At 42.0% G+C, this 14,533-nt stretch overlaps 1 protein-coding gene across 1 annotated transcript; it reads right to left on the reverse strand.

Annotated features, from left to right (window-relative positions):
- Window positions 1-2,602: 2,602 nt before the first annotated feature.
- cpa4 (carboxypeptidase A4) lies at window positions 2,603-10,739 on the reverse strand (the record flags this gene model as incomplete). Its single annotated transcript, XM_079502330.1, has 11 exons — window positions 2,603-2,790; window positions 3,488-3,572; window positions 3,882-4,081; window positions 5,016-5,106; window positions 6,159-6,269; window positions 7,014-7,115; window positions 7,342-7,443; window positions 7,704-7,802; window positions 8,674-8,808; window positions 9,277-9,358; window positions 10,675-10,739. 11 exons carry the CDS (start codon window positions 10,737-10,739, stop codon window positions 2,603-2,605), a joined length of 1,260 nt encoding a protein of 419 aa, XP_079358456.1.
- Window positions 10,740-14,533: the final 3,794 nt, after the last annotated feature.

Raw genomic sequence — 14,533 nt, forward strand, 5'->3', positions numbered from 1 at the left:
ACAGCGTGGCCGCACGAGGGGGGCGTCACTTGCCCGGAAAGAACAGAGTTATAAGCTAACCACGCCTATACCTACGCTATATTAGACGCTTTGTTGGTTGGTTTGTAGATCAGTTATTTTTTTTGGCGAGCGACACCGTTTTACCACGGATTATAAATTATAGGTTTATTGCCAATTATTGGTTGGGTGGGTGGTACAACAACAACAACGCGCCTTAATTCCGCACTTTCTTGACGTAAAATTATTGTATTAAAACAATTATAATAATATTATACATACAGTACACCTATTTTCATTCTTGAAAAGATTTATAGAAACTCCCGAAATATGTCAGCAACCTTTTGTGAGTTTATTTGTAGTTTTTATGGTTTGACAGATTATTATAATGCTTGGATTGGATTTAGTTTTTCTGGGGTTTCCCCACCACCAGTACTATGGGGCTCGATCCCTCCCTTCTCTGTCTCTACAGACAGTGTATGTGGAAAATCTGTAACATATAGGCCTACAGACCTTATCATATCAAGGTCCATTATTTCTTTGGCATTTGAGCCACCATGAGATTTAGGTCTGGAAGTGAAAAACGACAAGGTCAGCCTCTCAGACCTAAAATATTTGCATGCTGCATTGATGTTGGTACCATAGGAGAGATAACAGGCATAACAATTCTTCTACATTCTCTATTGTGTAGACTCCTTATAAATTAAGACAAGTAATGCAGATGTTTAACAACAATGTAACTCTTGAGAGCATACAATATACCAAATGGACCCACAAGGTCCATTTGGTTTTGATGAATTGAACAAGGTGGACCCTCTTGTAAACAAGTGTAATGCTTCCACTCGTCCACTCAGTTAACAGTCTTTGTATTGAGTTGTGCTTGACATGTACTGTAATTCTGCAAACTGTTAATAAATATTTCAATCAATCAATGGTTTCAAGGGTCCATTTGGTTTCATTTTACACACTTAAGAGTTAAATATCTATAAGAGTCCGTTTGGTTACCAACTCTCCATCATTTAGCTGGGGACCACCTGGAAGGCCCCTCAAGGACCACTGGTTGACAACCACTGATATACAGGGCTGCCAAGCAACACTCCTGGATCTCCTGCATGCAGGACTCCTGCATTGTCATTTCTCCTGGAGTTCTCTTCTCCTGGATTTGGTATCAAAGTTCCCATTCCAAATTCACCAGAACACATCTACTATGTTAAAAAGGCTGCACTAATAACTTTGGGGCTAGAGTCTGATTGGACAGGTATAAGTCAAAAGGGAGACATTGATGCCAGGTGGGGCGTGAATGTGTGCGTGAATGGGTGAATGTAATGCACAATGCACGGGGCGACTGTGGCTCAAGAGGTAGAGCAGGTCGTCCAATGATCCATGGGTCGGCGGTTCGAATCCCGGCTCCTCCTGGCTACATGTCGAAGTGTCCTTGGGCAAGACACTGAACCCCAAATTGCTCCTGATGTGCTGGTTGGTACCTTGCATGGCTTCCGCCGCAATCGGTGTATGAATGTGTGTGTGAATGGGTGAATGTAATGCACAATCTATGTAAAGCGCCTTGGATAAAGGCACTATATAAATGCACCATTTACCATGTATGGCCATCTAGGGTTTGATGAGGCTCAGTGTCGTGATCTTAATATATGGAGACGGCCATATATGGAATGTGTCACTCACGAGGCGTGACGGACTGACTGACGTGAGGCGTGACTGACTGACATAAATGCAGATTTTCATTGTAAACTGCGACCTACAGTCGCAATGAATGGTTATAAAATATAAAGTAAAGATGGGTCTTACATTGCTTCAGTCATCAAATCAATTTCTGTAGGCCTATACTTTTTGCATTTTAATGGCTGAAACTGTACCCATCATTTTCCAATGCTAAAAGGAAGCCTGATAAAAGTATCAAACTCCCAAAATTCATCATAACACAGGAAATTACATAATCTGTTCAAAAGTTTCTGGGGCCTGGGCTGGTTTAGTGGTCCAGGCACCTCGGCTGGTAATCCAGCATGACAGTGTGTCGCAGGTTCTAGTCCCGATCCTGATGAACCTTGCTGTGTGTCTCAACCCCCCCATCCCTCTCCCCGCCTCCTGTCAAGCCACTGTATAATACCTATCAATAAAGACAAAAAGCCCCAAAAATATCATTTTTTTTAAAGATATTTTTTGGCCTTTTCTGCCTTTATTGATAGGTTGAAAGTAGACTGAAAGGAAATGGGGAGAGAGATGGGGGGATGACACGCGGCAAAGGCCAAACTGTATGTGGACGAGCAAATCGTCTATTTTTGTCCTACACAAAGATCTGCTATTTTCTGAAGATTTTTATACATTTCAAAACTCAAAATGGGACATTCTGCATAATTAGTACTTTACTTTTGGTACTTTAAGTACATTTTGATGCCAATACTTGTGTACATTTACCCAAGTAGATTTTGAAAAAAAATTTGAGTACTTTTTTCACCACTGCCCAGAATACACCTTTTGGTTTTTTAATCTTTATTGCTTCAATTGAAATCATTCAAAGCCTACAGGTAGGGTTTTAGATGCTTCAATAGGGATGATCATTCATAGCGTACATTAGGTTTTAGATGCTTCAATAAGGATGGTCGCGGACATGTTCCATGAGGTGTTTCAGGCCCAGCCAAGTCTCGCTGGCGGTGGGAATAATCTGATTGGCTGGCAGGATGAAACCATAGCGTCCGGTGTCTCTCAGCTCAAAGGCATAGGAGTACTTGATGCCCAGGTTGTAAGACCAGTCAATACTGCCACCACTGGCTTGATCTGAAACAACGGAGGAGAGAAAGGAAGAGAAGGATTAGACGTTTCTATTCAGGGTGCGTTCGGAAATGTGCACTGAGTGCACTGGTGTGGCCTCTTGTCGTCCGTTTATTCAGTGCACTCGGTGCGTTGTCGTTTGAAAGTCTAGTGCACTGCGCCCCGGGTTGTGCTGAGTGCCCGCACTGACCGACCCTATACTCAGAAGTTGGGGTTGTTCAGTGTGAGTGCGTCACTGTGGTGTCTCGAGCGCTCCCTGGGCACCATACAACAAGTGTTCATCATTTAACATGGCCCATGTTTTAACTGGTTAAAACGCCCAGATTTAACTGGTCGTTTGTAAATAAGCCACACTCGCGACGGTGCGCTCTGTGACGTGACCGGCCAGCGCACAAAAAAAACTGAACTTTGACCTTAATGTCCTATGAGGTACATTGAGAGTTTCCCTGCTTATGAGATGTCATGTGATGTGATCTAGCTTGCTCACTTAGCATATTGATTTATCTATTTATCTATGCACCTTCTGTACCTATACCTACCCATCTGACTATGTATTTACACTGTACCTATCTAGCTATAATTTTCTTTGTTTAGTTTTTGCAATTCCAAAGCAGTGGCGTTGGAGCAGAGTCTTCAACTCTCCGTGATTTGAGTAACTCAATGCGGTATAAAGTTCCATCTATTCTAGACAGAAACTACTTACAGATGATGTTGCAGATGCTTCCAACCTTGTATCGGGTGCCATAGAGGGAAGTGAGTTTCTGAACTGCTGCCCTGCCAACGGAGTCCTACAGGAGAACAATAAGGTTTGGGAGGAATGCATTGCAGAGGACATTAGAATGGGAGTAGAGTTATATTTTTGTTTGTTGGAAGCCAAAAGGCCATAGCTTGGTCAAAATGTTCATGAACATTCATTCAGCAGGCATGCAGTATATGCAACCTGTACCCAAGCAGTAGCTGCTTAGTGACAAATGGAGAAGCAAAGAACAATAGCTAGGTGAAATCTACTGTACAATGACAATGATGTCCAACTTTAAAAACAGGCTGCCATACATTACAGTGGAGAAGATGTACATTGTACAGTATGTTGTTCTTACCAGCTCAGGCTGGTCAGGAACAGCTTTGCAGGAGTAACCATAGGGGTACATGAGCAGCTGGGAGTAGGCATGGACAGAGATGAAGGCCTTGAAGTTTCCATGGTTCTTCACCAGGTTGACCATATTTTTCACTTCGATCTCAGAGTGGGCAGACGGGCCGTGGTAAGCCTCGGAGCAGGGGTTCCGACTGGCACCGGGACCTGGTGGCGGCGGACCAGAATCGGGATCACAATATGAACTGGATTCAGAATCATAAAACATTGCCTGTGCCATGTATGAGTTCACAAAAGGAATTTAATTTGTGTCTCAATTAAATTGTGCATGTTGGATTATTGAAGTAGACTATACCTCTGGTTCCCAAACACATTTTTATGGGTCCCTTTATACATTTTTTGTTTCCCACATTAACTTTTTAATTATTCTTATTTCAAAACATTTTCAAAACATATTTACAAAAAAGCAAAAATGTTCATGAATTCAATGATTTTCTTTACAGTAATTTCATGAAGAAATAAAAGAAAAATCTAAGAAATTCCGTAAATTTGAAAACAAAATAATGTCTTAAGAAAATAGCCGATGCATTCTGAGCTTGTAGATCTGCTATTTTCACTAGTTTGGGTCACGGGCAAACGTCTAATCTCTCTTTTGGGTCTCCAGCTAAAAGGTTTGGGAAACAATCTAAATACACACTAAGTGGTTGGCACAATATTGATAAATGAATGAAGCCTATTCAGTGTGGTGTACCTATAGTAGGCTACTATTGCAATCAGCATTTGCCAGACTATAGTGATACCGGTAACTCACTATAAACAATAAATGCAGAATATTCATCAATGCACATACAAGTTTAACATAATGCAACAATTTGCAACTCAAGACATATAGATCAGATGCATTATATGTACACACACGCGCGAGCACACTCACAGACTCTCACAGACACGCACGCACGCACGCACGCACGCACGCACGCACGCACAAAAATAAATACAGTACATAAACATGCATGCACACGCAAAAATAAATACAGTACATAAACATGCACTATTTTTTAAACCACCTCTGCATGATTTTCAAATTTGGTAAAAATGTAATTTTCAGCTCATTTTATGTAAGTGATTGTGTTGTACCAACCACCAAAGCCTGCATCCCAGTTCCTGTTGGGATCCACTCCAACGCAATAGGAGCCAGAGTTCTTGGAGCGGGTCTTGCGCCACATGCGGTCCTACACATCACATGACACGTTTGTATTAGTCAAGTTCTACATCTTCTCTGGCATGTCAATTCCCTGTTCACCTCTTGAACCCTAGTGACACTACCAGCAAGACGCCTAAGGGCGAGAAGCGTGCAAGCATCCGCCTCGTTGACGGCATACTGCTGGGCGAGCGCTGGCGCTTTGGCATGGGGGGTCAGATCAACATGGAATTAATTCTGTACTGGCCATATAAGGAGCATGTCTTGAGTGTACAGGGTTTGATGAGGTCAAATCAACATATGGAATGTCAGAACAGGTCAGCTCCACTCAAGACATTCTCTTGAGTGTACAGGGTTAGATGAGGGCCGGGCCTTAATTTTTGGGGCTGTTGAGAACTCTAGTTTTCGCCGGCTGCCAGGCGCAGCTGCACTAATAACTTTGGGGCAGGCCCGTCTAGATTTTGAATGGACAGGTATCAGTCAAAAGAGGAAGGATCAACATATGGAATATCAGAACAGGTACACATATCCATATATGGAGATCTAAGGGTTTGAGGTCAGATGTAGAGTTGCTGGCCAATATTGATGACATCAGGGATCTCCATATATGGGCTTAATTGTGACAGCAGGTCGCATTTACTATGACATCAGGGATCTCCATCCCTGATGATGTCACATGATGTCATGAGACCTGGGCACCATATATGGGGGCATTTCCATGTATGGGGATTTTGAGTGACTGACTGACGAGAAATGTCGCAATTAAATGGTTGAAGGTTGGTTGCACACTGGGCACGTTTTTTCGGAAAACGACGGAAAAACGCCACTAAAAATCCGAAATCGCGTCCGGTGTGCAGGGACCTACAAATACCGTAGTACTGGTACGTTGCCGATTCAGCCAATATGTCTGAATGAGTCATCATAGTGTTGGAGTGCCCATTGCCCATTGTACCCGTCCCTTTCATGCCCATATATGGAGATCCCTGCCCGCCCTCCCACTAGCCAATTTCAATATAGGTCCTAGGATATATATTCTTTCTTTTATTATTATCTCATGTATTTCTTGAGTGTCATGTAACCTACGTTGCTGTGCGTGTAAGCATAGCCATCAGGATTAGCGGAGATGAGAATGTAGATGTCCATGTTGTTCAACAGAGAGGTGATGGAGGAGTCACTGCTGTAGTCAGTGGCAATCTGGATGGAAACAACATGGGTGGTTATTCTATGGCTTTTTCGTTTGTTAGTGATCATTGTGAATTATTTTACAATACATTCTCAAGCCCAAATTACACACTTGGACATGTAGAAACCTGAACTAGAAAAGGAAAAGATTACATAATCTGTAGCTACCAGTAGATAGGAAGAAAGAAAGTAAGTAGTAAGTAAGTAGGAAGAAACCGCCTAACTCCAAAATGTTCATTTTTCAGAAAATGTTTTTTTTTTTTTTTTTTTTTCAGGAAACAAAGCAATACTGCCTCATCAAAGTTGGTGTTGTGACTTGACTTTATATATTATATTAAATTACTTGCATGAGAGGGGGAGAGGTGGTGGTTACTTTTTAATACTTTTCATTGCTTCAATATTGTGTTAACCAAAACACACAGACGTAAAGGGTGTTTTAGAGTTAGGTGGTTTCCTACCAAGCTATGATATTTTATGACTGTGAAAGTGTAGTTACGTACATACGAGGGAACATTTACACCATTTGGGCCCTACATAACCATATTTTCCATAGTGTGTCAATTTTAGTGAATAAAACACCCCAGTTCGAACCCGGTGTGTGAATGTGTGTATGAATGGGTGAATGTAATGCTCAATATGTAAAGCGCCCAAGGCGCTATAAATGCACCATTTACCATTTACCCTAAAAGCATCATGTATTATATGAGTTATATATACTTAAGTATTTCCTGTTTATTGAATTGTCCTCCCATTCACCTTGTTGGCAGTCCAGAGCCCAGTAGCCTGAGACACCCACTCCCTGGCGTGGATTCCAGTGTCAATCCAAATGGCAGGACGCTTTGTGCCACCAGTGCTGAACTGTACAGACAGAGAGAGAGATTGTACTGAGAGTTTGATTGATTGATTGATTGATTGAATACTTTATTAACAGTTTGCAGAAAAGAACACAGGAAAGTACAATTCAATACACACTACAGGCAGTAGACACACACAACATTTTCTCTAGTCTAGCCCAGCATAGATCTGTGGTCGTCTCCTACCTTGAGCACATACATAGGCCAGTAGATGTGTAGTGGTCTCCTACCTTGAGCACATACATAGGCCTGTTCTCGTAGCTTCTCCCGATCTCCTCCTTGGTCACCAGGTTAGGATGCTCAGCCACCAGCGTGTCCATCCAACTGTAGATCTGCATGGGACAAGCCCGGGGGAGGAGGTATTACAAGAGAGACAGTCTTCAACAGGACGTCTGGGACTAGGACGTTTTTTTTCTTTTTACATGAACCACTTGAAACCTAGCATCCGTATTCTGAGGAGAACTTTAGCCAAAAAACGTTGGCTAAAATTAGAACAAAAAACAGCTTGTAAATCGGCCATCTTCAGCAAAGAGGTTAGGTGCGTGCGTGTGTGCGTTAGTGTGCGTGTACATGTGCATGTGTGTTTACATACAGTCTCCAGAGGGTGGTATGCTCCAAAGTTAAAGCTGCGGGAGCTGCGTTCCATCATCTGGTTCTTCTCCATCTCTGTCCTCTCCTCATCGAGCACCTCCTACACATCACACATACAGTCACCAACATATTCATATTGACTCCATCATATCTGTTGTCTAACTTGTCTTGGGACTTGCTGTGTGGAGTAAATTAACGGGCTTACTGTAATAGTGGAATTCACCCTTTGTCAAGTCCCGCCCGTGGTTCTGCCCCTCTTCGCACGCATTGGTTGCCGTTTTGTGTTTGGACAAAAATAATTTTCTCTCCATCCACTATGTATTTCAGTTGCTTCGTATTGATAGTCATTAAAAAGGAACACCACAGGGGAAGCATGGTGACTGGGCATATCATGTTTGTTTTTAGTTTTTTCCCAAAAATATGTTTTAGCAAATTCAATATAAACAAGGCGGAACCAGGGCGGAACAAGGCAGAAAGAGCCTGCTGGTTAGTCAGTCAGAGACCAATCAGAAGGCTGACAAATGGTGAATTAGGAACGTTCCACAACAGTTTTATGAACATTGATCACTAAGTAACACAGGGCAGGGTGTAACATTTTGTTTTATTCACCCATAAATCAGTAGCCTGTGGTCTGTGGTCTTTTAAATATATAAAAGATGTGTAAACATCTAACCCTCATGTGATAGCATAATGCACTATATAGAAATAGAACGTGGCGTCAGTCACACCATTGAAAGTAATAGCTGAAAACCTCATTCTTGATAGCAAATATCTCAGTTGTTAAAGTTGAAAATTGGGTGCAGTGAAATGTTTACTTGTGTACCAGATAAAATACAAGTAGCCTAAAAACATAAAATGTATTATTACATACGATTAGATGAGAACATATGAAAGACCTGAACGTTGCTGATGATGACAGAGAAGGGAATGCTGTAGGCATTCAGGTAAGCCTTGACATCACTCAGACTGACCTGAACATTGCTGATGATGACAGAGAAGGGGATGTTGTAGGCATTCAGGTAAGCCTTGACATCACTCAGACTGGAGTAGGGCACACGGATGTCTACTGGCAGCTCGCTGGAGACGGGATCCAGCCAAAAGTCCAGCTGGAAGAACAACAGGATCACAGAGGGTCACAGCTTTGGCTGGACCAAATATATATACACAGTTTAAAGGACAACTTTGGGTTTGGCATTCAAACATGGGGCTAAATACGTCTTTTCTTTGCATAGTTGTGTCTGTACAAGTTCTGTGTATGCCTGGTTGTGTTAACCTGACTCCACCAGATGGGGGCAGTATTGAGTTCACAAGTTTGTGAAACAAGAGTGAAGCAAGCTTCTTCCATAAGTGTGAGAGTGAGTGAGTGAGTGAGTGAGTGAGTGAGTGAGTGAGTGAGTGAGTGCGTGCGTGCGTGCGTGCATGCGTGCGTGCGTGTGTGCGTGCGTGCGTGCAAACACACAAGTCCGATTTCAATAATAGCTAAGAAAATAATCTACAAGCTGCTGCGAGCTTGATGTGGACATCTTGAAAGTCTGTAAAGAAAATTGAGAAATTGCAGCGTAGGCCTACTGTACCTCCCAGTAGTGATCATCCTCCATAGCTTGCAGCAGTTTGATGTGTTCCTCTGTCTCCACATTGACCCTGAGGACCTGGTCCCTGGGGAACACACACATACGGTACTCAGCTCAGCTCTACAGCAGTGGTTCTCAGACTTTTTCATATCAAGGACCCCACAATTGACACTTATTAGCCCGGGGACCCCCATTTGAAAAGATACGCCAGGGACCCACATAAGAGAAGATTTTTACGGCTCTAGGAGTGATTCTCAAACATTTTCATTTCAAGGACCCCTCAGTTTGACATGCATTTAGGCTACAGAGTACGGACCCCCTTTTAATGGCATGTCTATCTCTGTAATTTATACACTAAAATCAATGTTAATTGAACTCTGAGAGTGTACAAATAGAACCAAATGGACCTGTTAGGGTCCATTTGGTTCCATTCGTACACTCTCAGAGTTAAAGACCCATAAGGGTTCATTTGGTTCTATCTATCATTCAGCTGGGGACCCCCTGGAACTCCCTCAAAGACCCCTGGGGGTCCCTGAATCCAACTTTGAGAACCACTGGACTACAGCACCACCTATATGCCTTCAAAGGGACAACTAGGAACTCACTTTAACTTGACAATGACTTATCCAGGGGTCATCAACATGTCCGTACACGGACAAAAATGTGTCCGTAGCAAATTTTTGATTTTCTTTTTTACACACCATTATAATGTTCTTATTTTGATCATAAGACCCAATTAGTGAATGACTGTCAAGTCGAGTCCAACTATAGTACTAGTGGTTCTCAAATGTTTTATTTGCAAAGACTTTACAGACCTGTTATGGTCCATCAGGACTATAGCTGTTTATGTGTTTCTAGTAATATTGTGTCCGTGGCAAAAATCTTTTTTTTTTTTAACAAAAATGTCCACCACAAGCCAGCATGGCGATGACCCTCATTTGTTTTGGCGTGGTTGCATTATTTTTGATACATCAAGCAAAGAGAAAGGTGGGATACAGAAAAGAGGATCAGATGTGAACCTGGATCAGCTGGACTATGCCCTTAATTTAATACAGTTTGCACTCTTAGCTCTGAGCCACTGCGGGGGCAGTGAGCCACTGCAGGGCATCCATAAAAACTGATTATCGTCCTGACACGTCACATGCTACTTAAAGCATAATGAAATTTAGCACATTTGGCCTTATATTGGTTCTTAATGGTACCCCAACATTTAGCAGCTGTCAGAAATTCCCCTAGGGTGGCTGAATAGAAACCAATGTAGGATGTGTTAGTTAGACACCTTTACAAACACATTGGTGAAGACATTTCTTGGTAAGAAATGTATTCCCAGATTGTATTAATTAATATCCTCTGACTATCAGGATAACCACATCAATCAAATACCTGAAACATATAACTTACCCAAAGAAGACCCTCTCACACTGGGCAGCCAGCAGAAATGCACACAACACCACAAGGCCTTTCATGTTGCCTCGTATAATGTCCAGCCTGTTTGGGAGCCACCGGCGAGCCAAGCAGTGCCTCTTATACTGGAGTTTCCACTGGTGGAAAGTACAGTACATTTACTTAAGTACTGGTTACTTAAGTACAATTTTGAGGTATTTCCAATTGCCAGTACTTTTGCTTCTACTCCACTACATCCGCAGAGGCAAATATTGCACGTTTAATCCACTACATTTATTTGAAAACTTTAGTTACTATAGTTACTTTGTAGATTTTTATTTTGATTATTGTTACAAAACACACATTAACCACTTCAGGTATATATACATTTCGGCCATTTGAAAATATCCGATCTACAAGCTCACAATGTGTCGCGATTCGTGAGCTTGTAGATCGGCTATTTTCAAAAAATAATTATTCACTCGAAAACTTGAAATGGGACATTCTGCATAGTGAGTACTTTCTACTTTTGGTACTTTAAGTACCAAATATACTCAAGTACATTTTGAATTCTGGGCTTTTACTTGTAATGGAATATAGCCTACTGTAAGTTCCACATTGAAGTATTGATACTTTAACTTAATAAGTAAAACAATTGAGTACTTGTTCCACCACTGGTATAGTTTCTTAACACCATGTGGTCCCTTTCCCAGGGCAGCACCTTCATTCTGCTGATAATGACAATGACACAGCTCTCCTGTCCAGTGGAACTATACGTGAAATTGGGGAATGAACGTACCGTTTTCGGCTCTATTTGTCTTTCCAATTGCCAGCTGCAGATAGCGGCGTTCTCCCCATGCAGACATCATGTGGGCAGATACAGCAGATATACAGCAGACAGGCTGAAGTGGTTTAAACCCATTATCCCATTTTAACAGTTTTCTGAAAAACTTATGTCAGTGGTGCTCAACCTTTTTCATGTCAAGGGCCCCCAGAATTATCTGTATTTGGCCACCGACCCCCATCTGAAATTATTTTGTTCCATTTTTATTTGATTAGTTGATTTGACCCCCCAGTCCAACCCATTGATGCTGAGTTCCAAGCAGGGAGGGATTGGGTCTGGCCAGGGATCGAACCCCAACCTCCCAGTTTCAGGGCAGACACTCTAACCACAAGGCCACTGTCTAGTAATTTAGACATAATAATATACTTAGTTACGTTCGCATATTCAGTAACCCACATGCATACAGTTCTAATAACTAGCATCCATAAAAACAAATAACTACGATTATACTTCATACTAAGATTTCAAAGTAAGACCATATGGAAGAACATGGTTTGATGGCTCTTGACTGCAAGTGGAGAGCCACATGGTGGCACTCCAGTACAGCATGAATGAACACCTACAGTGTAACAGGGTTAGTCTTTAGAGGGTAGTCAATCTGCTGATGTTGCTATAGAAATTATTCATGTGGGCTTTTCTTATCTGTATTTATTTTTTGCTATTGTTATGTCGATGTTGCGCAGTATTTTTAAGGACCTCACACACCTTAAAGTGAGGAAGGCACTTGCATGCAGGGCCCTGAACGGCATGGCCAGTGTATGGAACTCCGACCTCCCCGTCAAACCAAACTCAGCTTATTTTATGCAACGGTAGAGTGTGTTCTCACTTCTCCTATACGGCAGTGAATGCTGGACCCTGAAGCCAACCCTGCAGTAGTCTCTAGATGGGTGCTACACCAGAATGCTGTGTGCACTACTTAAATACAACGGCTATCATGACATTACTATGCTTCAGATGATGCATAACGTTTTATTTGTCAGTATTCCAGTGGGTAAGTGGAACAGTCGCCTAAAAACACACTCGCCCCCATTGTTTCCGCGGCACGCTCGCCCCCCAGAGACGGAACACTTGCCTTCTGTTGTTGCCATCTGTGTCACCTTATAGCTTTTGACTTTAACCATTATTTTAAACTTTAGCTGTTGAAAAATGACAGATCTTTAGCTAGCTGTTGAAAAATAGCAGATCTACATGCCCCTACAAGCTACGAGCTTGTAGATCTGCTATTTTTGAAAAATTGTGAAAATGTAGCGCAAATCTTTGAATTCTTTCACAGCAAACTTGTTCAACTCATATTGGGGGGGCTCCTTGTCCTTGACACAACATTTGAGAACCACCGATATAGAAAACTGTCAGGATTTAGAAGACATTTTTGTAGAATCAGCCCCCTGCAGGTCTCAATAATGGGCTTAGGCCTTAGGGGTTAGGCAAACAAACAATTGTTACAACGATGGAGGCACACCATTGGACTTGAGCGCCATGACTCACCACTGAGCATTCCGCCTGATCATGAATTACCTCGCTTAAGTGCACGGCAAAATAATGTACCCCTAGGGCATTAAGCAACTAGTCGACTAGTTTACTAGTCGACTAGTAAATCCACTAGTCGACCTTGTTGGTACTAGTTGACTAGTTGATAATAAAAATAAAAAATAAATCGTATTATTATTTTTTCCCCGATTTTGTAGGCATCAAGATCAGGTAGATTATAGTTATAGTCCCCAATGTACACAGTTTTTAAATGTACAAATATTATTATTATTTTGTTAAACATAATAGGTGGTTAAACAACTAGTCGACTAGTAAACTAGGCAACTAGTCAACTAGTAAAAATGACTAGAAGTGAATGCACTACCCTACAGTACCATCCACCAAGGTTTTGAAAAAAGAAAATGCATAGCTTAGGTGTCACCTCTCTTCTTCCTATTTAATAACATATTTGTAGTGGGAAGGTTAGATGGGGACATACAGTAGGAGTTGAGTGAGGCCTCGATCTCCACTTTTCTTCTTCCTCAATGTTGAAATAATTTATTGCCGTCCTACTGCATTTAGTGAAACTTTAATGGCCGCGATGAAAGTGACTTTACATGCAAATATGGCTTTTGGAGTGCGTGTGCGTGTATGTGCCTCCTCTGTCATTTTTCCTCTAAAAGCTACATGAACAAGGCAACCTCCAAGAAGCCTGTTCCACATGGCTTCCTTGGACTCTATAAATAGATCCATTTACATTGCATTTCATGGCTGAGCTTACTCTCAATATTTCAGAGACCCACAACGGCAAATTGACTATTAATCATTTATCGCTCACTTGTTCGTCTCATTTCGCCCACAGCATATGCTTAGACATTGCATCACAATCGATCAATCAAAAAAAAGAAAAAAAGAAAAACTTTATAATTTGGTACGTTACAGATGTTGGCTCTGAAAGAGACTACGCATCTAGAACAAGGTTGCTATGTCTGTGCGTGTGTCTGTCTGGAACTAATCTCGCAAAGGGTGCAGGCACACAAACGCGTCAAGAGGCGGCAGGATGCCACCTAGAGCAGGCGTCTCTTCCTGGTTTTTAGAGGTGGATGGAAATGGCTAGTGCGCGGCTTCAACTTGCATTCGAGGTCACATACTATCATTTCCATCCACCAGCTGTCTAAAAACCCAGAAAAGACGCCTGGACTAGACATTTTCTGACACTTTTCAGTGTGCTTACAGCGACAAGCTTTGTATGCAGCACCCTGCCGGAAGTTCTTTAATGGCTGTTTTTCTACATATTTTATACTCCATGGATTATTTAACTTTCATTTTATGATGGAAGTAAATGGGGTCGAACGTTGCTCAAATTAGGAGTCTGAGTCAGGCCTGAGGATGAGAAGGAATGAGGAGACATGCACAGAGCATGAACAGATCAGGTCTTTGATAGTGTTTGAGGAGACACTGGCCAGGTGTCTCCCCTTCCTCTGATTGCCTCTGGCTCCACCCTACAATCCAGCACTGCGATAGAAACTGGTTTAATAGGCGGTAATCACTCAAACACAGAATCCT

This window comes from Electrona antarctica (genome assembly GCF_951216825.1).
Source record: "Electrona antarctica genome assembly, chromosome: 5".
NCBI lineage: Eukaryota > Metazoa > Chordata > Actinopteri > Myctophiformes > Myctophidae > Electrona > Electrona antarctica.